This window comes from Caloenas nicobarica, chromosome 6 (assembly GCF_036013445.1).
Source record: "Caloenas nicobarica isolate bCalNic1 chromosome 6, bCalNic1.hap1, whole genome shotgun sequence".
NCBI lineage: Eukaryota > Metazoa > Chordata > Aves > Columbiformes > Columbidae > Caloenas > Caloenas nicobarica.
The window spans coordinates 18,062,708-18,086,457 of NC_088250.1; the positions used below are offsets into that span (position 1 = coordinate 18,062,708).

The 23,750-nt window shown below is 36.6% G+C and overlaps 1 protein-coding gene across 1 annotated transcript in view; it reads right to left on the reverse strand.

The window, feature by feature from the left end:
- Positions 1–567: 567 nt before the first annotated feature.
- AGPS (alkylglycerone phosphate synthase) overlaps positions 568–23,750 on the reverse strand; it is a 58,427-nt gene continuing 35,244 nt past the window's right edge. Inside the window, exons 13-20 of the mRNA XM_065638022.1 lie at positions 21,564–21,640; positions 18,364–18,476; positions 16,629–16,698; positions 15,645–15,706; positions 14,443–14,532; positions 13,910–14,009; positions 12,051–12,108; positions 568–3,975 (exon numbers count right to left, since the gene is read on the reverse strand). Of these exons, the coding sequence (XP_065494094.1) occupies positions 3,854–3,975; positions 12,051–12,108; positions 13,910–14,009; positions 14,443–14,532; positions 15,645–15,706; positions 16,629–16,698; positions 18,364–18,476; positions 21,564–21,640 (692 nt within the window). The 3' untranslated portion in view covers positions 568–3,853. The remainder of the gene's footprint in view (positions 3,976–12,050; positions 12,109–13,909; positions 14,010–14,442; positions 14,533–15,644; positions 15,707–16,628; positions 16,699–18,363; positions 18,477–21,563; positions 21,641–23,750) is intronic.

Below are 23,750 nucleotides of genomic sequence, written 5' to 3' on the forward strand. Positions count from 1 at the left end.
AGTCATTTTTGCTTAAAGGGCATAAAGGCTTCATAGCAACAATGCAGACAACCGAGAAATACCTCTCCTGCTCATATGCGGTGCATTTGTGCACATAGAACTTTCAAGTAGATTCCAGGACCTGTAACAAGGTTTTAAATGAGACACGCGCAACAGCAGGAAGCTATAAACCTATTGCAAGAGCTCAATACAACAGGTCTTTGAAATAAGGTGAAACAAAGTAAGACAAGGTTACAGTCCTGCATTATAGCAAAAGAACTTTCAAAGAGCAGTTGAACATGGTCCCCTGGCTGCCCAAACAGGGAATACCGAGGAGGTGACATTTCTGAACTGGGTAGGCTGGTGTTCAGGTGTTGTTTTGCCCTTCCTTGACTGAAATTCTCATTTTCCTATTTTGCTTTACATGCCGAGCTTCTATTAGCATATATTTACAAATTTAATCTCATTTCCCTCTGCAAGTGCCAAAGCCTTCCTAATAGTTTTTCTTACCTAAGAGTTTACCACCAAATTAAAATGAACCAAAGATGACAAGTTAGTAGAATATATTTGTTTAGTTTAGTTTCAGCACAAAAACCACAATTGTTTAGGCCCATTTTCTTTTTATTAATAATATAAGGTTCTATAATCTCTTAACATTACAACTTAAGTTTTACAGTTAATCTCACACTAAAATGACAAACACTGTTTGGCTTTATTTGCAGAAAGTTAAATTACAGCCTTGATAAACATACATTTCCAAGATTGAGAAGCAATTTATGTTTTCTGGATTTCAGTGCTAATGTATCCCTACCTTTGAAATTGGTTTCAGTTAATTAACATTGCTGTTGGCCTGGCCTCTGTTCACAGCTGTAATGCAAAGATGACATCTCTAACTCCACCAATACACTGTAAATCAATTCATGAAGAGACAAGATTTTCTTTGACTGTAGGATTTAGACCCTGGATCAATTTCTAACAGATTTTCTTCTTTCCCCTCAAAACCTTTAGCAAAGTCTCTCTAATGTAAATACATTTTGCAGTCAAGCCATACTCACTCTGCACCTTTCCTCCTTCAAATAGAGCAGAAGCTGTGTAACTGAAAGTCATGATGAGCTTAATTAAAACTGCTTGTAACTTACACATGGCCAAAATGGTCAAGCAAAGGAAAAAGTAATGTGTTATGCCAACATACACTTCTGATCTGCATGGACCAAACTCCATGTCTGAACAGGCTGCAGCTATGGGAAGTCAAGTCTTTAGAAAGAAAGTACAAAATATAGAAGGAAGAGTGGTGGATGACTTCAGTATTAGAGGAGGAAATATTTCTTTTAAATGGTCAGTCATCTGTGTGTATCTAGGGCTCCTGAACTTGCGTTACACTTTTCTCTATTTTCATTAGGAATTTAACTGTGAAATTAAAGACAGTCAGTAATACATGCATTTCCACTGTGGTTTCACTAAGCTCTGACCAGTTCATAAGACAAAAATATTTAGGAAGACAGCAATAGGGTGGCCATTTGATTAAAAAAAAAAAATATCCATTACATTTGTAGCTATTCTTTCCCTCAGAGCTATCCAGTGACATTGTTTTGGGACCTTATAGCCTATTATTTCACCTTCCCATAGGACAACTGACATGCAGTAAAAATCTTAACTGCATTTTAAATCACTTCAGAAGCCAGCAGCTATTTAACTGTTTGAGAGTATAAGGAGGTTTATCTGTCTAATTTCAATACAAAAAAGGGACACAGAAACCATAGTCAGAAAATTAAGAACTGGAAAGAATGTTGTAGAGTTGTGTAAGTACTTGAAGTCAAAAGCTTAAAAGATCAGTATTACTGAGCTATGTCTAGTTGTTTTAGTTCTGTTTGTGCTGTCATTCTGCAAAAAAGCTTCACATCCTTCAAAATTGATTCTTTAGTTAGACATGTACTTCCATAGAGGCACATAAACACCCTTCATATTTACCGACCCCTGGAAAGGTCTGTTTCAGAGTGATACAAGATACCAGCTCTGGCCATGCACTCACCATTGTGCAGCACCAAGATGAGGGAGTCCCCTGCATGAACGTGGGCAGATTCACTGTGCTGACACCACTGTGTACCTAAGGAACGCTCAACCACAGTGCGAGGAGTAACTGTCCTAAAACAGACTACACATACTGGTTTGGTTGCTGTTGAGATACAAACTCTGGGGGCCAAATCCAAAAAAAAAAAAAAAAAGTAGATTTATGTTGAAATGTGAAACAAAGACCATTTGAAATAAATCTAGCTGCATTGCAAGTATCACATTGTTTTATGACCTGCAGATCATAACAGGTTTTCCTTAAGTACCTTGACAGCATGCATTTTAAAGTGATGTTTTGAGTGTTCAAGTTTTTTTGATCACTAATTATAGAATTTAAATTAAACAAGTTTAAAGTTTTCTGATATGCACTATTTCTCAAGCGTTTTATACTCTTTTTGGTACATTACCAAAACTGAGAGCTAATCAGACAGTATTCTAAAATAGTTTAAAAACAAAAATGCAATTTTATCTTTTTTCCTCATTAAGGGCACTACCAATACAAAAGGTGTCCAAAGGTGACACTACAGAGCTGTGAAGCAGTTGGCTAGAGAGACAGTGTTCTCAAAAGAGTCTGTACTTTTTCTATCCTATGCAACCATATACATCAATTATCAAAAAGTTGGATAATTTGCTTTAAGAAAAGAACCCACATTAAAAATGAATCATGAGTATTGACAAACACTTTTAGTTTGTTTTACTGATTAATTCAAGTTTCAATGTAAAAATGCTTACTCTCATACAATACTGATCAAGAAAATATTTCATTTCCTTAAAGTTAATGGACAATTAAAATTGTGGCTACTAGCAAAGTAAATGACTCATAAAGGCCATAAGAAACTGTACAAAACTAAAATGGGAAATCTTACTTTCAGTATGACAGTATGTTGTCCACTTAGGTGTTTTATTAAACTGTTGAGACTGTTTCAAAAGACAGTGCTGGGCAGTTTCATTTGAATAGCCAAAATTTTTTTTTTTTTTTTTACTCAAAAATATTTCGCATCTCTGCAAAACAAACAAAACAGGAGCAAAACCCATACACACTAGGACCGAAGTACAGATGAAAACAAAGTTTTGTTAGAAACCTGTTTTCAACATACAGTGAGAAATGTCCATTGTACAAAACTTAAATTAACTGTAGGTCAGTCACTATAAGATTATCCCAGCAATGCAAATACAACTCAGAACAGCTCAATTGTGTAAGATTTTCCAATAGTACTATGGTGGGAGACTGAGTTTAAGAAGTAGTTTGACTTATTGCCTCTTTTGATCAAAGCCTACATTTGTACTTTTAATTATTTGCTGGTTATGAGTCTGTTACACTCGATCCTTCAGCACAGTGAAGTACTCTTGGTGTCCTCCCAACTGCCTCCCAGCAGCTTTCCCTTCAGCAAGAGCCTGGGCTGAGCAGCTGCTGCGGGAAACACTGTTGTCAGCCTTTGTTCTCCTTGCAGGGGGTGCTGTAGAAAGAAACATCTGGCAGTACCCAACACTGAAGATACTGTCAGCTGTGTTGCCTAATCAAACCAAACTTGGAAAAGCAAATTTGCATTTCCTGGTTGGTAACCCACTGGGCACAAAGTGTACTGTTCAAGAGTTTAAGAGCATTGTAAGTGAAAAATCCATCAACATTAACAGTGATGTTTACACTTTATTGGGGGTGGGGGGGTAAGGGGGTGGCAAAAAACAAAGTAAGTGACTAAAGTTTAGTCTATGTTATATTTGATTACTGGGATATCAATACAATGAAAGTGGAGGAATTTCACCAGTAATTTTGAAGGAGTTTTAGTACATCACGTTGTGTGGGGCTTTATAAAAGATTTTTGTTTCCAAAGATGTTATTGGGGTCCACATATTCTTTAACAGATCTCAGCATTCCCAGGCCAACATCGGAGATGCTCTCCTTCATCCAGCGCTTCCGCAATTTGCCTACTGGAAAAACAAAAACAAAGTGTTTCAATATATGGCAGGATTCTAGGAGCCAATCAATCTTGTGACCATGAATGAATAAACACTGTGTGATAAATGCTTTTATTCAAAAATGAGAAATGTTTTGCTTTATTTGATTTATTGAGCCCACCAGACTATCAAGCTCATTAAGCTCAGCATACTCCCAGAGGAAGATTGTGTTCCACACTGTCTACTTTCTTTAGAAACAATGAAATTCAGATTAAGCTTAGGTTGAAATTACATGTTCGATTAAAATAGGGAATTGATAGTAGGTTTTTAAAAGGCCAAACTCATTTTAAGTAGGAAACTGAAAGGGAGATTACTAAATAGCAGAACTCCACACATCTTGATTGCTTTAAAGTGAAAACATAACAATCAAGCAAAATTAAACCGGTATTGGTTTAAATAGCAAAAAACCAAAAATTAAGGGAAAAGCTTAAATCCTAGTTTTAAATCAACAAGACACCTTATTTCATTCAAAACTTTAACATGGGCTGGTAATTGCTCATACCATTACCCAAGAGCTTAGTTTCCAATGTAAAAATGTATTTTCACAACAGATACCAAACACTGAGCAAAGCTGAAACACCAGATAGTTAAGAACTCATTTCACTAAAGTCTCACAATAGTCCTGTTAAACGGCCAAGTGCTCACATACTAATTAACCAAGTCATCAACCCTGATTTAACAGATCATTCAAAATAAAGGATGTTTTTTTCATTAAACACACTATAGCATTTAACTTGTCAGCCTGACACAATCCATTTGTCAATAAGATGTGATATAATAAAGGTTTGGGAGACAGATGCTTTAAGAGTATCTGAAGCTAAATTCAAGCCATCTTTTGTACCCTGTTCTCAGAGTAACCATCAAACTGTCATCAGAATAATAAATTACAGGGATGCCTCTAGAGAACAGAGTATATTTGTTTATACCTTAAGGAATATGAGCTAGCCACAATGCCAACTGAAAAAGCAAATAATGTGAGAAAGGATGAAATTTACAGTTTGCTAGAAAACTACTAGTAGCATGCATGTCAAAAGCAAAGCTCATAACTGAAGGACAAATGAATTTTTTACATGGTAGGAACTGTGGTTGTATTTTCCAGCCCAACTCAATGAAAAAATCTCCATCTGTAAATATACCATCACTACAATTTGACTGTCTGAGCAAGTTGATGTAGTTGAATTTTATCTGGGGATACTTTAATACTCCTACCAAAAAAAAAAAAAAAAAAAAAAAAAATCAGGGACATGGTTTGACCATCACCTCAAGTGACTCCCACTGGCTCTTACCCAAGCAGCTGAAGAACAGTCATTACTATTCTCAACTGTTATCTGTAATATAGTTTCAGTGAATGTGTCCTGTGGTTATGGATGTAATTGTCCTGAAAAGACTGCAAACAACTGCTCCAACAAGATGGAGCACATTAGAATCACAGCAGGATGCCCAACAGCTAGCATGCCTGCCTCTTTTACACCTCCAGTAATAATGCAATTCCACAAGGAACTGAACTACTGTCTGAGCAGCACCAAACAGTCGTTGCATATTTAATGAAGTCGCTCACCAAGTGCTGGAAAACAGAAGGTGCTGGGAGTGCATCATTAGTTCTGTCAAAGTGATAATTTACACATCTATCTTGTCAAATTTTCTATGGTTTATACTTTTGCAATAATAAATCTAACATACATTTGATTAGTGAACTGGAAAGAAAAAAAGCTGTACTACAGTTACCAGTAGTCCTTCACAAACATGTTCAATGAAAAGATTTTAACCCCTTGTTAACAGTAGGTTGAGCCCCTGCTCCTACTGTTCACATCAATAAGATATACACGGATTTTTCAGCTACTCAAGTTTTCAGATTAGAGTTAAAAAACATTGAAGCAGTCTTGCTTTTAGAATTCTAAGCTCGTCCATCTGATTAAATGGAAAGTAGATGAAGTGAAGGAAAGGCTCTGTGCAGATGAGAGTACCACTTAGAAAAGCAATATTTGTATTTGTTTCACTTTCAGGTTAGTGGTGCCCTGTAAGTATTCTGTTCCTCCTCCATAGGATGATCCAAGTAGCTTAAAGGATGAGAAGTAAAAAGGAAGAAGAAAATGCCATAATAGTAAAAGATGTTGCCATGAATGTAAAAAGAATTCCAAGTGGCAACATTGCTTAACTCCACTCTAAGCCTAGCCAAAGAGCAGCTTTGGGCTCAAGGAAGTCTTTACTTCCCAACAATAAGTCTCAGTTAAGCCTGATCTTACCATGGACTAGAGAAAACCACCTTTCCATTTCTAGCCCAGAAAAAGCAGACTTTTTAGTTTTAGGCCTAGATGATGCCATTTATGTAGAACTGACATGACACAGTGCAAAGAATCAGATTTTATCCAAGCATCTACCACTTACAGGCTCCCAGCCCAGTATGCTTTTCTCAATTAAAAACTGAGATCAAATTCATCTGATTCTATACACTACATCGTAACATTATTAATAAGGTTCTCAAATCAGTGTAACATTGTACAGTCAATTTGTAGTAGCTTAGCAAGTTGCTACTTGTCAATTCAGCTATATACACCATTACACACACGATCTTTGTTGCCCCAACTGGAAACAAATATAGCCTGCCCTTCTTGCATCTTCTTCCTCTGAACACACCTAATCTTGCATTTTAATTACCTAAGATGAAGTCCAACAGAATTAGTTTTCAAGTTTTACAAGCAGCAAGTGCCCTGTTCCCAAGATGTGCTGAGCAGTCTAATGCCTTAAAACACTCACTGCCTGGAAGCCAGGAGTCTTCAGTCTGAAGCCCAGCCTATTACACAGAGTACAAACACCCCAGCGTGACACGGCATCTACTTCACATAAAGTCCTTCAGACCAGATAGCCCAGAAGCTTCTTCACTAGCAACTCTCAAATTCAGTCCAACATTAATTTTCGCTGCATTTTCAAGTTTTATCATTATAGTCCATGTATGAAAGAAAAACATGTGAGCTGGATAAGTAGTTTCTTCCCAGTTCTGATACATGCTGGTTCCAGTGCCCTTTTAATCTGCTATGCAATAAAATACTCTATACCACTCCTATAGAATACACCCTGTGAAAAAAACCCCAACAACCAAGCAAACATGAGCTAACATTATATTCACTACCAAAAGTGACAATAGTTTCCCATGTGCATGGTTTTTCAAAGAGAAGCGCATTAGATGGACAGCCCATACCTGCTGACCACAAAGAATATGAAGTGGGAGTACAGCTCCCCTGGCTCATAAAGTACACTTGTTCATCTTTGAAAATGCATCTGGCTGCTATGAATGGAAACAAACCTGCAAACAGCAGGTTTTCTCACTTCTGAAATATGAAGCAATTGGGCACATGTGAACAGTCTTGTAAGAAAAGTTTTAATGTAGCTGACGGATTCCAGGAATAACTCTACACCCATGCAGAACAGATTCAGAGCAGCGCATGGTCCCAGTGGAAATAGGCTCTAGTGGCACCGCACATGGCCAGAGGCTTCCTCTGCTCCAGCCCTTTCAACTTGAAGATGTAGTTATTGCAGAACAATAGCTCTGCAAAAGGAGCAGCAGTGAGGGGTCATAAGGCAGGCACTCTTCCAGCTGTTGCATGTTCTTCCTGAAGCTTGTTGTCTTGACAGAAAGCATCTCTCTGCTCTTAGAAATTGCTTAACAGGTTATCACTCTTCCAGAGAGAACTCCGCAATACTGAAAAAGATCAGTGCATTGATCTAATGCTGTGGTAGTGCTGGAGTATATTGGACCAGTGCACCTGAAGCCTACTACGTAACTAACACCTACCATCACCATAACATCTTGCACATTTTCACTTGATATCTAAATAACTTCGGTACTTTCAGGCTCTGTGTTGATGAATCAGAAAGTCCTTTGTATTTATTTAGTAGAAGAGGCACTGAAGATAACTTTTCTATTAAGACATTCAACAGACCAAGGAAGAAAATACAAATGCATTATCATATTACTTAAAATAACATTACTCCATGTCTGACAAATGTCACGGTTTAAACTCATTCTAACCAGCATAGCAAGCTCTAGTGTTAAGATTAAAGTATGATCACGTCTCCAGTGCTTAAAGGTAAGAAGATACATTTCCTGTGTAAAGGACAAAAATATGTTCAATTCTCCCCACAAGAGAATTTTATAATTCCAGATTTTGTAGTTTGTGGGGGTCAATTACTGCAGTGCATAGTTTAAGCCACCGCTGCTTAAGGATGCCAAAGACTTGCAATGAATTGCAATGTCAAACATGCAACTGAACAGTTGAATGCAAATAAGGACTTTTGTGGGTGTTTTTTTTAAGTTTTCCTACATAGTATCAATTCCTTGGCAGTTTATAACTCAAACCTGTGAATCCTAGGCTACATTAACCTTTATTCCGGTCAATCTGTCTAGAAAGTCGAAGAAAATTAGTTCTATAATGGTAAGTGGCTAAATGAGGATATTTTCCTCAAACCCACAAGCTGATAATTGCTTCCTTAAGTAAGGAGTTTTAGTGAGAACATTACCTGTAAAGGAAACAATCATTAATTTTTACACTGTTCCTTAGTTTTACATAGGTATTTATACACCAATTGTACCTATCGATACTTCTTCGGCACATGGTATTTTATATATACAAAAAAGCTTGTATTTGATGAAACAGGAATTCAAGAATGCAAGATCTGACATCATATGGGTGGTTTTAGTGTTTGCCCTAAATGACTGGCAGAATTATTTAACTAAACTTAAACTTTTATCTACATGAAATTGTCGTTCTCAATGCTGTTTTTTAAACGCTAAGTTTCTACAAGATAACTGTGGCTCTAGCAACTCTCACTTACATAACTCTCAAATCTAAAGATACTGAGTGGCCAGAAGAGCAGAAGGATCAAAGCGCTACTCCTTGCTACGTGTAGGACACAGTCAAGGCAAAGTGAAAACTACAATCAAAACTGTAAAATCTCATGTAGGAAATGAAGACAAGGAATGCTACAAATAGGATATGTAATTCCTGAATACCTTTCCAAAACTTTTACTAATCCACAAATTATGTCATAGCATTAGTTAAAAGGGACAAAGAAGGTATAAGAAACCACTTCAAAGTCTCACATTAAAAACTACTTTAAAACAACTAAGAAGCTTTTTAGCAGTTTGTTCACAACAAATTTAGGGAGAAAGACTTACCACATTTAGACAAAAGTGTCATGATCATAAAAATCTGATTGATCCTTATAGAGGAGGTTATTTTGGATGCACTGGAGAATGGCTGAAATCCCCTACATAAGTGCCTATCTGATCAGCTATGTATTTTGGGTATATTTTTATGGCAACTTATATGCCTCGGATTCTTCCTAAATGTAAATTCTGTTTGTTACATAATCCAGAAACCTTATCAAGTGTTAAATACTGACATTAAAGTAGGAAAACCATTCCTGACACTTACCAATTAGATCTACATGTTTGAAAGTCAAGCATAAGATTTCAAAAAGAAAAGCCAATTTGATTAAAAGGACAAAGTAATTTAAGTTACAGTATCACAGAAATTATATCCAGATTTATAAAAACAAAAATCCATATTCTGCCCCAAAATACAAGTGTTACACTGAAAGGTTAAATTAGTTACAGAGATGTGCATGTCTGACTTTGCTACAGCTTCTTGTGTCCATGAGACATGTGCTGCACAAGGCTGGTATTGATACACTTCCGCATTTTCTTTATAGGAATGTTGTTGTTCTTACATCTTGCCAGATGTGATCTTTAATGTAATCCACTAACAATAAAACATATGCTTCTTACAAGTTTTAAGTCTCAAAAGTCATCAGGTGTGATCTTCTCACAGTACTGCTACCTGTAGTGAGTCTTGCCTATAAGTTACAATATTTTCCATTAGCCTGGCAGGAGGGCAAGAGAAAGATACCAAGATTAAAATACAATCCAAAGTAAAGTCTTTCTGAATTTACTCTTCATAAAACTGAAAGTACCATGACTTCAGTTCTCACTGTAGCTATGTATCTACCTGCAGTTAATACTTCACCACATGTAAAGTAATTTAGAGCTTTACACATCTCAAACTGTCATATATGACCACTTCTTCACTCAATGACTATATGAAGATCAACTTAAGCAGGCTTTGTATTTCCTATAGCCTCAAGTCCCAGACTACATCTGTTTTCTTTGATACACAAAACCAGAGTTAAAATAGCTCCATTTATCACAGTGTGATTGTAGGCAGACAAACCAGCCTGTCTGTTTCCAGATAGTGAAAACAACTGTTATTAATCACAATTACAAGACAAATACTAAAAGAAATTGCATCAGTATTTTCTTTTACCCCACACAATAGACCAGTCTTAGCAGTGCTAAGAGTGACAAGGCCTGAAGGTCAGTAAATAAAACTGACACTATCAGGCTAATTCTCAGCAGCACATCTACTAAGCACTGGAGAAATGGATCTTGAATGTCACACACAATGAACTGCCAGACAAAAACCACTCAAAGCAAAAAGTGTTTATCAGTGTAAGAGGCAGTCATGCATGCAACAAGAACATAAGCAGTCTAACAGAAAGCAAGTTTTCCATATCTGTGGAGTCAAAGTTCAAGTGTGCAAAGGTTTGAAAATGAACAAGAAAAACTGTTCTGTAGCAACATATGCCGTAAGCGAGGTTTCATATGGTGAGGGCAAATACATCCAAACACGTGACAAGCTCCAGCTGCATGTGAATTAATGGATGAAACGCTAGTCACAGTAAAATACAGCTGCCCCAGCAGGGGAGAGCACACTGGTACATCAAGGGGGTAATTCCACATCCCATGTGTGAGAAGTGACCGGCCCACTATACCGCCACATGAAAGATTTAATCAGAGAACAATAAGACCATATTAAACAAGAAAATACTGAAACTTTTCATATATTAGCTACACATCTTTCAATATCCTGATATTGCTAAAGCAGAGTCCATTCCAGTTTCTATCACAAAGCTAGATGCCTGAAAACAGCCATAGCTGACCTATAACGATGACGGGTTTCAAGTCCAAGAAGTCACCAACATGTTTTAAAGTGCAGTTTCTGCCCTTCAGTTTTCCCCACACAGAGCTTTCTTAGAATGACAAAGTTTTAATCTGGTTTTAAACTATGAGACTTCTTCCTCTTTTCTTTTATTTCTGTGGCCAGACAATGCCCCACAAGAGAAGAGAGAAGAAATGCATTAAATTAACCAGTTTAAAGATGGCTAGTTACACAAATCAAACTGAGTTCACAGCAAGTCTTCCTGACATCTGAGTCTACAACTTTATATAGGACACATGCAATCAAATTAGGCTGAATATTTGGGAAAATCATATGTAAAGCATCAGGTATATGAAGGATCACTTATGTGACATTGGCTCTTAAACTTAATATAAAGCATGAACTAGCTTGCAAAGAGGCTAGTAACTCAGGACAAGTAATTCCCATACTCCAAGAAAGGAAACTGAATAATCAGAAGTTAGCAGACAGCAAGCCAGTAATATTGATACTTACCTAATACCAATTATGCAACAAATGGTAGATTGCAACACAGCCCAGTTGAAAGTCACTAGCTCTTTTATGCAGGTACTTTCACTAAGTGCTCTGGAGCTGGGGCTAATAACATTCACCTGCCCACCAGGGACATTAAACTGTCTTTGAACTGTGAAACTCCCATTTCAGGTCTTCGTAACTGAATATACCCCTGCACAAGGTTCAGTAGTAGTTGCTTAAGACAAACTTACCAACTACACTTTCAGATTCTCAGACAGCTTGTAGACTTCCTATCAAAGGTCTGAAGCTGGTGGTGCTCATAAACACACCACATTGTGCGACTTGATGTCAAGCAAACCAGGTCTAGGGACACTTCCCCTGAAAGCCTGGCAAAGAGGTGAGAAGTTTCTGGAAAGAATGTCAGGAGATTCCGCCTCCAACCCCCAGTAATTTTAGTTAATGCCTGTGAAATATTTTTCAAAGTTCTATTACAAACTATTTTACGTGCTCATGAATATTTAGCAATATCAAACAGATTCATATTAGACTGAGAACATTTACCTCCATGGTGATGTGACAGACTTCCTCCATTGGCAAGTATTTCTTCTCTAGCAGCCCTCTAAATTGGAAAGATCAGATATTTATTCAACAGCAAATGCACAAGATGTTTGTTTGCAGTGAAATGCTTGCCATTGTACTCATTTACACAGATGCATGAAAGTTTCAGAAGTAATTAGGGTACACAATACAGGTAAACATTTTCCTTCAAGTCTGTAAATAAATTTAAGCGGGGATTTTCCAAATAAACATTATAAAAGCCAAGACATTTAAAATTGCATCTGTTACAATAGATACATTATTCCAGATTGGAATATTCTGGATTACTTCTGCCTTACCAAAACTAGAATAGTCTAATGGCTGTGATGCTCATCTGGAAGATGGTTAAGTGCCTACTGAAAAGGAAATCGCAATAAAGTAGTTTGAAAACAGGCTCCCCACAGTGACTTGAGATACTTATTCAGACCATAGTTTAGACCCAGATCTCCAAGATCCTAGTCGAGGAAATGAGGTATTTTACAACTGACAACTCTTTCATGGGTAAGATTTGTGGCAGAAAACAAAATTTAGATTTTTATGTTAAGAAATACTTTAACACTTTCAACACCAGAATCCTCTCTCATATCCAGCTCTGATTATTAATAGTTAAGACAGTTTAGAAGGTTGTAACAAAAGAAAGCTCTCCTAAGCACAAGCCCTATTTTTTTTCCAAACAGCGTACTTTTTTGAAATAATGTATATAACCATACCTATACAGTTAAAGATTTTTTTCAGTTTGCCACAGAGTACATATACTTGGTTGGCAAACTCACTGTTAGGTTTAATTTAGTCACCTACAGTGAAACACATGCATCCAGGTGACCAAACTAACTCATTTCAATAAACAGTAATGTTTCAGTATTAAAAAAGTTTCATTAAATAAGCACTCAAGTATTACATTCTCCAATGGCCTAGATTCAACAGCACAGAAGCCTCAGAACGTGTAAATAAAATTTCACATCTGCTTGCCAAGTTCAATACAAATTTCTAAAGAATAAGCATAAGGAGAATGATATCTTAGTTATGAATAGACTATTTCTCCACAGTCCTACTGGCAATTTTATGATGCTGAAGCTTTAGCATGTGAAGCAAAAGGTGGGATGAAATGCAATTTGGCCGAAGTTCTTCTATATTTAAGTATAACATCTTCAAGGTAACAAGGATATTGGTTTCTCACTAGGCAAGTACAGTGTTTTACCAGCCGAAGTGTTAAAGCAGAGAGTTATTCTGGAGGTTTTTGGTAAACATTGAAGCAGTTTACAACTGTTCTAACACAGCAGACCTAAACCAGCACTTATGTAGGCCTACACAGAAACAACCACAGCAGTTAATTCTCTGAAATAGCATGAGAGACATCCTCACATTCATTGTTGTCTACACGCAGCACTTAAAGTATGGTCTCGACAGTTTTACCATGTATTTTAAAGACTAATTGAGTATTAAGTGAAAGTAGCAGCTTTATAAATAATGGAAGTACAGAAGTCTTCCCATGGATCTGGTTTTTGTGGTTGACCAGTTTCTATGATCCAAGAATGAACTCCAGCTCGAGCTTTCCTGGACTGTAGTCATAACTGGTAATTTATTGATGTCTAAATTAGTCGCCTTGTGGTCTTTCCTCCACTTGGTGCACTTAGTGTGAACCTCCTTGGTGCACTATTAGTGTGAAGCTCCTTCCCAAGCTGCTAGTGATCAAAGCTTTACAAACAGACTTTTGAGATCTTTCCTGCAGAATTCAGTTAGCTTGGCCAATGGGTTCACTATATATTATCACAGGACTTGAGTCTCTCTCCCTCCCCCTTAACCGTTGTTCTTATACACATTACCTCAATTTGTTCATAGACATGAATAGGATCACTAATTCCTCTGTAGTTAAAGGCAAAGTAGAAGTAGACACATGCACCTGCATCATAAGTCTGTGTCACCCTGTTGAAGAGAACTGCATTACAAACAAAGCTCTATAGTATTAAGTCAGTCACTATGTGACATTAAATAATATAAGTAACCTTATGAATTGAGTAAAAGGGTAGCATCTTTTTTTGATAGCTTTGTATGCTTGTTGCTCATACTTCATGAGCAACTCAATGCTATGACTGAGTTGAAGTTCTTAATAAGTTGTTACACTCAACTCTAGTGCATAAGCAGGAGTGTCAAGACTAATCAAGTGCTACTAACCCCTTGAATTACTCACTCCTAATCCACTTGCAGGTTAAGACAAAGATCAACATTACTAGTGTTTGAAACATCATTAATAGATAAACTTTACCTACTAGCTAGCAGGCTTAATGACCTCTTCCTTAGTTCTCTTACTAATCAAAGATTCAAGAAAAGTGATTATTTAAGTTGTTGCATGGCTTACCTGCAGGTGCAAAGAGGAGCAAACTGAACACCCTTTTCTTTGCATTCTCTTACTATCCTTTCCTTTACATTCCTACACAGGTCCAGAACCCTGTAACAGAAAACACATGAAAATGTAAAATCTTAACATACGTTTTTTTAAGAAGATGTATAAAAATGTAACTTCAGCTTCAGTAATCTTTTTTTAAAAGTATAATCTCATAAAGCATCATCAAGACATCACTAGTATTGCTTTTTCTTAGTGCTCCTGAATAGCAAGTTTACTCTGAAGCAGAGTACATAAGTTCTTTTCCGTAAGGAGCAGGAATAAAAAGTGTTCAACAGAAAATAGAGGTTACCCAGTTCTGTATGTCTTCTCTTTGTCAGCAGAACAGCCTCAAATTTTTTCCAGAGTAGTTGACAAATACAGCTCACAGTAGAAAGCCTGAAAACTCTAGGGCCTTGTATACTCTGCTAACACCATACCCTGAGTATGCTGCAAGGCCAAAACTGGAAATACTCCAGCCATGTACTAGTTTGCCAGCTTGAAATATTGTATCAATAGTTCTAATATGGTAAAGAGCTATTAAAATTTCTCATAAGCCACATGTTCCACTTTGCATTCAATACTGTAAAGCTTTGATTCAAATCACTTTAGATCCCACATAAGAGGTTCCTGGCTTACCAAATGGACAGAAGCATCCAATATTATTTCATGTATTAAACAAATGTTTCTCAACCATAGCTAACCTAAGATAAGCTTAGAAAAAAGATTTATCTTGGGCAAAAGTTATCTTTTCTGTTCTTTCATTTCCCTGCATTACTGGGGAAAGACTTAAAGATATTTCCTTTTTATTTTTCTGTTTGAAATACACTGTTGATTCCACACACACGGCTGCTGATCACACAATACGGTTATTGTCACCATTGTCCAGCTTCCTAAACTGGGCAATTTCAAGTCCTGAATTTGTTACTGTAAGCTAACATAAGTAGAAATTTTACTGAATGCTTGCCTATATTGCATTTACAAAATCCTGATATGTAATTTACTAGCAACTTGAACAAGAACACACAGGTGCAACACTTGAGGCACATCAGGGAGCCTCCGATACACATAAGGCCTAAATTAAATTAAGTTTCCCCATGAGCAAGCTAGGGTTAGGAATAATTTGAATGAAATCAAGCAGAAGTTTTAAGCAATTCTAAAGAATAATCACTGTTTACCTATCCCAAGGAACAGATGTCTCAAATGATTCTCCTATTACATAGTAATCCAGGCCCAGGTCCTAATAAATAGAGAAAGGAAATTATCAGTAACATTCAGCATTGACATCTGGGATTCCAGTGTATGCTACACAGCTAACAGTTGAGCAGCTTTAGTTAGTTTGTATGAGAAAGACAGAAAGCAAAAATACCCACCTGTCTCAGTGATGTTAGTTTATAATTATGGAAATAGGGTAACTCTTCAAAGACACAGATGACAAACATTTTGATATCACAGCTACAGTGAGATAACTTCTCAGAGTAATGAAATTTGTATCACTATGGCATCAAGCCATGAACTCCACTGTGCTAACCAATATAATATGTAGTAGAAATATTTACACAGAATTAATTCCTACCTAGGTAGAATTAAAAGACATTTTTCCCATTTTACATATAGCCTGCTGAAATAAAGTGAAATTCAGTGATTTGTCCCTGACTATAAAAGCCAAATAAAATCTAGTCCTCCAGATGTACTCTTAAACAGTCAGACTAAAATTTGCAAGAACAGCTGCAGCAGTACAGACTAAAGGTCCATTTGTCCTGTAATTCTGATTCGAACCACAACCAAAAGCAGATGTCCAAAGAAGAGTAAGAGCTGAGTGAGAACATGAGTATTTCAAGTACTCTCCCAGCCTCTGTTACAAACTGTAGATTTATTAGTCTGGTCTGGTTTATTTAGCAACTGCTTGTGGATACTTCAATCTATTTTTTTCTACCCTTTATTAGATGCTTTTTAAAAGAGAATAATGTTTTTATGGTGTTTTGCAGATGAAGTTCTCTGATTTAATGTTAGTCAGAAATGGAAGAGACACCACCTCTGGGAAAAGTTTGAGATATCAACCAAGGCAACCTGTATTTAGATTTCAGAGAAAGCATCTTCAAAAACACATCTGTTTCATTACATTAATGGAAAGACGTTTCAGCAGGCAGACAGTGACCTACCCGAAGGTAAGCGATGACAAATGTCAGCATATATCCTCTCTGTCCATTATCTTCTCCTGCTGCCAAGCCACTGCAATTAACAAGAATTTATTTAACTTTCCAGAAGAGTAGTCACCAGTTTCCAAAATATTTTTAAAAATACTTTGATTAAACATGTGCAACTATAGCTGTCTCTAAGCTGTGTTACAATAGCTGCAAATAAAGTGAGAAACTACTTCAGACCAGACCTTTAACTTTTTTGTATTTGTCTTTTCATTCCATAATCTGAATAGAGATGAACAATAACAAAATATTTGATGTGATCTTAAAGTATCACTCTTCAAACATCACAAAAGAACAGGGGCAACAGAACTAGACACAGTATATCTTTTCTGTACATTTACAGAAATATGTTTAACTACATTTTTAAGCATGTTGGATTTGTGCACTTGTGTGCTTATAGGTGATGAGAGCAAGACTACTGACTTGAAATCCCAAAAGCTTAAGTGGTGTGAATGGATAAGACGACACAGCACTACAGAAAAAGGAAGCCTTGCTTTCACTAAACTATCAAGTTAGGAGCATTATGGAAGCCTTTGACCTATTGGTTTCTGAGAACAAGAAAGTGCTATTATCTGTAATCTGTCTTCCTAGAAGCTCCCATAAGTCTGAGGGTGGTGTGTGGGGGGGAAAAGCATCAGACATCCTGAAGAAAGATAGAATTAAAGCATTTTAGACCATTAAACAGTTTAGAGTTTTAAACCAGGTTAAACTATTAAACACTTAGCTAATAGCCTTAACTGAGCAGCACAGACAGCACCATCTTCTAACAGGAAAGTTTCACCCCTTATCAATACACCATCTTGAAATACCAACATACGAAAGGTTTCACAGTTGAAGCCTCTTCACGCATACACCATTAAAATAACTAAAATACTCTAAGATCAAGAGCAATGTTATTCTTATCACCAAAAGTTAGCAAGCTTCTCAAGTGAAATCTCACTTTTAGAAGCTATTTTTAAGTGGTAAAATGAAAGCACAATCAAAACACAAATTTCAGAAAGGACAGCCTTGAAATGGATAAAACAATACTTACGTATATTTGAATAGTTGAGACTAATACTAGCAATAACTTCATTAAAAAGAAAAAAGCATATTCTTGACAAATTGCACTTTTAATGATGATTTTCAATCATACTTAATCAAAGCAGAAGGACAGAAACTACCTGAGCATTAGCCTGACACTCCAATCAATGTTTTCTGTTCTTTTGTAAGAACAGAAAACAGTCTGTGTGACAAAAATTTACCAAATTCCTTTAACACAAACTCCTGTTTTAAACAAGCTTCTTCTATTCATATGCTCACATCAATTCTGCCAAGATTTAATACTACCCTTATGATTTTGTCTTCCCCTTCTGTAGTTAAAACGTATACCCTAGTATTGCAAAATAGGCAGCTTCCATGCCTATAAGCAACTACAAGGGCTGATTCCATTTTAACAACATCAATTCTATATCTAGTCAAATACTTATTTTTCTGCAATACACAGACAGATGAAGATTTTTAGTAAGGTTACCGATTAAGAGACAGCACAAACCATGTTTATCAAAGGGAACATTCAGTAGCTAATTGACTCTTGCCACTAGTAAACTGAGAACATATCCATACAGTAATCACTATAGAAATACAGTAATCCTATTTTTTTTCCTAGCTTCATATGGAAAAAGTTCTTTCAAAAGCATATTAAAAAGCATACCCAAACTTGGTGGCAATATCATAGACTTGCTTTTCATGCTGAAGAACCTTCTCTCTGTCACCCTCAAAGAGCAAGGTAGCTACACATAGTACATTGGGATCAAATCCTTTAAACTGCAAAGAGAGAAAACTTTGTATTATGTCATAGCCTGTGTGGTAGAATACAAGCAACAAGTTTTTACTTTTCAAATACACAGCATGTGCTCTGGTTAATAAGTGTTGTTGCAACTAAGATGAAAGACTATGAAAACAGAATCTTTCAAAAACTTACTCCCAGAACAATCAAGTTTTTCCTTGACAGGGCAAACATTTACAAACCCACTGAAACAACAGGTTATATGTCATCTTTTTTCCCCCTGTTAAAAAGCAGGATAGATATAACAGCTGTCCACCTATGCTGAAGAAAGAACAGGTCTTAAATGCTTTGAGCAAGACAGACACATTCCATCAGCTATTCCTGTATTAAAGCAGGAAGATGACTATGACGACCATAAACATCACTGCTCTCAAAATAGTTGTATCAGCAGTGTGCCACAGAAAGTCTCTATGCTGTGAAAATCACTACAAAAGGAAAATAACTTCTAAATTTGTGGCAGGGAGCGTATCCCAGTGGAAATGTGGAGAATACTATTAAAGGTTTAACAGTAATGCAGTCAGGCTGTCTGTACGGCTTTGTTTCAGGAGTAAGTCAAGAGTTATATTTATACAACTGGTCCAAAAAGGAAGAGTCTGACTTATTTTCTACATTACCTTTATTTTTTTTCATTAATTAGGTCCAGTGAAGTACCACTACTAAGCAAGATTCAGAAGGAGTGGAGATCAAAGTCACAATAAAGTTTAATGACTTTTTCCAGGTAAAAAGAGTAAAAATTTAGAACAACGTATTCTTAATTGCTGGCCAATATACACATTATCTTTTTTTAAACCTTTCCCTTTCCAGTAGCATTCATTGCTTCCAGTCCCTACTCTGCTTGTGGTAACTTGTTACTTACGTACCAAGCAAGATTATATGAAGTTACACTAATAGTCAAGAGATTCAAATTCATCCTTTATGCACAAGAGCTATGCTGACAAAAATCCCAGTTAGTTGCTATACCGTTTATTATTCTCTTAAGCAAACAGAATAACTGTACTGGAAGTTAACTAAAGGTACCAGGAGGGTCCAAAAAAAAAAAAAAAAAAAAAAACAAACAAACCACACCCACACACAATAGTATGGAAGCAAAGTATTTTTGGGGTGGCTCAGTGCTTCAACTGATGAGCTCAAATCTGGATGGTAAGCCCCAGTCAGACATCCAAATTGTTATTTCTGAAAAGGATATTGCATCCTGCCACCCCAATGAGACACCACCATGAAAACCACAGTGAAACAGAATATACCTCCCCAGGCAAAGGATCTGTCTTATCCATTAGTCCTACAAAAACAGCATAGCTAACAAATAGAAAGAAATGTTGTTAGTATAGTGATAAACACCAAGGACAGGAATAAAGATCTATTAAGATCCTATTTACTGTCCCTTCTTGTTCTAGAACCACTTGTATTTCATCTAGTAAGAATCCTTTCATCTGTTCTGCCATCTTTTGGCTGTAATGCTCAGGTAACACCTTACAGTTCTCTTTAAGAGGCATCAGAAGAACAAGCTACAGTGTGAACTACTAGACAAACAAAACAATACCTAGTGCATATGGGTATCAGTGAACAGTCCCAAACTACATGGAAGAGTAAACCAGAAAGACTTTGTCTCTATTGTCTTAAGTGGTATCAGTTAAAAGAAACTACTGCAGTCAATAAAAGCAAAGTGTTAGCCTGATGTGTTCTGTATTCTGACATCTACTACTTTTTTTTTTTCTTTTTTTCTTTTTTTTTTTTTTTTTTTTTAACAGGGAGCAATTCACATATTAAGTATAAGATGGAATTGAGTATTTTGGTCCCAGTAACACCTGCAATATCAGTCTCAGGGTCATTAAACTCACTCTTTTCCCTCTTCCTACCTCCTGACCCAGTTGGGAGTTTCTCTGAAGCAGCAGTTGCTTATCTGCACCAGGGAGCTGAGGACTGAGCCCTGACATAAGAGCTCCAGACTGGTCACCGACCTGGAATCTCTGCATCAGTATTACATAGCATTTCTCTCACTTCTCCACATTTTCTCCTGCAGAGCTGGAACTGCCACACAGCATCCCTTGGTGATACACCATCCCAAGAAGCAGTGATGCTTGTTGCCATCTACAGAAGCAGTAGATGCTGCCAACTAGAATTGTTTCAAACTGACAGCAATCTTGTTGCCAAAATCTGTACTACTTTAGTTTATTCCTGCACTACAGCAGATCAGGAAAACAAGGCAAAATACTTTTGGGGCCATCTCTAAACTTAATAGGTATTCCCTAGCAAAAGTAGTCCCAAGACACATGGCATTTTCTACTTCAGTAGCACAAGAAAAAGCAACAGAAATGAAACTAACCACTGTTTCAAGTAAGCCCACTCCTTGAAGACATTCAATATTATCAGACCAGAGTGGAATGTTTACCTCTTCCCATCTAGCAATTATCTAAATCCAGGGTGACAATTTTCTACATTTGAATACCTATATTTGCAGGAACTCTCTAGTTAGCTAATTTGGAGGGGGAAAAAAAAAAAAACACAACACACTAACAAGACAAATTATTTAATACAAAAGCCTAGGTGAAGCCATTTTAGTCCCAGATAATTCTAGATTAAAAAGGGTATTCATTGGGACGAATTCCAGGAAGGAAGAGCAAAAATATATGGGCAATTTAAGACATATCTTGAGGTTCTCCCAAAATTGTAGTTCTCTGTAATAAGGTAGATCATGCCTTGACAAAATCTGGGAAGAGGAAAAGATAAAGTGTTAGCCTGGTTCCATCAATATTGACTGAGGATCAGTGGTCTGCAAGCTGGATAAACTGGTTCCAGTCTTGCTCTGTCACTGACTCACTGTTAGACTCAGGACATTAATCCCATTTACAGATGTGACCAGTGATAACAGCTCTCATGGAATAACTCCTCGAACTGATAGTATCATTTTGGACTAAACCACCTTGAGAATCTCAAGTTAATTGATACGACAATGTAGGATCTGTTACACCCAAACTCCATTGCATTAGAGACAGTATACAAAAAACACCCTTAAATTTTATGAGTAGCATGCAAAGTTCCAAACAGTATTAAGCCCCAAAAGTTACCTTTGTGATGTAGAATTTTTTCAGTCCATCCAAAAATGATGTAAAAATAGATGTAACTTGTGGTTTAAGAGCGTGACCTTTGGCAAAAAGTGGAAAAAGGTGTGTTAAAGCAAACGGTGCTCTTAAAATTCCTATCTCAATGGGCAAATAAAAAATAGCTTGATAGTCAAAGTTGCAAGAATCACTTAGAGCACTTTGATTATCATAATTAAAGAGACTTCTCTCTACCCATTTAGAAGATGATTTAGGAATTTTTTTTAAAGCATACAATTGGGCAAAAATATTTCAATTGACACTTTAAGGCTAGACTAGTTTAGGTCTTCACAAGTATGAGTATATGGCACATGCAAAATTTTAAAAGAGCACTTCATTAGTTTTTTACACTTAAACTAAGCAAAATCAGTGACCTTTTTTAAAGTTATGCCAAAATCACTGAAACCAATAGCCAAAAAAGGTGCAATTTAGGAGTCAAGCAGTTTTTTCCTTAACGGTTATGTCACCTGTACAAAATTTTCTACATAAAGCCAGTAATTGCTTCCTTAATCACATACAGGGAACTAAAATTACCAGGATATAAAAATGGTGTCTTGGAGTCTGTTAAATTAACATCTCTGCCTCAGGACTGGGTTTAATTGAGATGAAAGTCTTTTACTGTTTGTTCCATTGTTTTCAGTCACAAGCAACTTCTGAACTCCCATTACTGCTTCACTTTAACAGTCTTACATCTGGCCTACATGCTGTGAGCCCAATTCATAAAAAAAGTTATGCACCATTTCCATAATACTTTCTTCTACAATACTTCAAAGTATTTCCTCCTGGAAAAAAATGCATGAACTTCAGCAATTGATTTGTCTCCTTCACTCTTCAGTAAGAAGGGACTCTCCCCAGAGATATAAAAGAACCTCAAGAGGTACACCTCCAAGCACACAGAAAAGCACCAGATAACAGAAGGACATGAACCTATTAAACCACAATTTGTAAAAGTTATTGGATTTAAGCATACTCAAATAATGACTGCAAGAAAAAAACAACCTGTTGCCACACCTGAAATTGTTTTGCAGGTGACCATATATGCTGCAACCTCAGATCAAAGCTTAAGGAGTAGCAGAATGATTTATTCAGCGTTGAGTATAAAGCTTATAATTGGTCAAACTTCTTTGCAACTAAAAAGAAAGAAAAATGCATCTAGCTTCTGTTACAGTGTTTCTCTCGGACCTGTACAACACAAAAAGAGTGACCAAAGCAACCAGCAAGGTTTGCTGGGCTCTCAGGTCTTAAAGATACTGATTTCCTTGGTTTGAAAAGCAAAGTTCAACTTTTTCAACATCATCATATTAATGCCATTTGAAGTCAAGATTCACCACTGAGGCTTCTGTTGAAAAGAAGTTTCAGAAATTCTGACTTGAACAAGTGGTATTAAAATAGAGGTTTTCAAGGTCAATCACACTTCACATTTTTGTCTCTGGGGTACAATCAAAATAGCACGGTCTCAGCAAGACCTTCAAGTTCTGTAAACTATTAGCTTTTGGGTAGTGGAGCTTTAGGTTCTCCTCAAGAATGTCTTGAGCCAGAACACATATTTTGCCAGATCTCCTACAGCTTTCCCTATGAAGTGCTAAACGCGATTGCTCTGTACGTCTGACGTGCTATTTAGGTATTTGAACTAGTTCAAATTTCACAAATGACTTTCTATACTTTAAGCCTATAGCTTAGTTCTATTAGCATACAGTTATGCATTCACTACATCTGAGCTTAAGAATAAATAGCTCACTTTCAACAAGTATGTCATTGCCTCTCTCCCACTCAATCGCTGCCACATCAGAATATTTTCAAAAACCCCTGCTACTTCTGAGGAATCTGTATACCACTTGTGATGCTCTTATGAAATTTAAAGGAATCAACCAACTTACCTTCAAAGGTACATGTGTCCCAATTTTTTTTTTCAGATCCAACTTCTCATTAGTATTCTCAGCAAGAAAATCTTTCCAGTACTACATTGCAAAACTATCATCTCTGCTCTTTACAGCAAAATAGAGGAAGTACCCCCAGAATTTCAAACTCTCCAGTAGACTGTATGCCAAGAATGGAAAGGTAGCCACAAAAAATCTTATGTATTTATATGAAGACCATGGCTCTTCACTGACTGTTGTAGTTGATACTGTTTTCCCAGAGGCAGTTTTCTGTTTC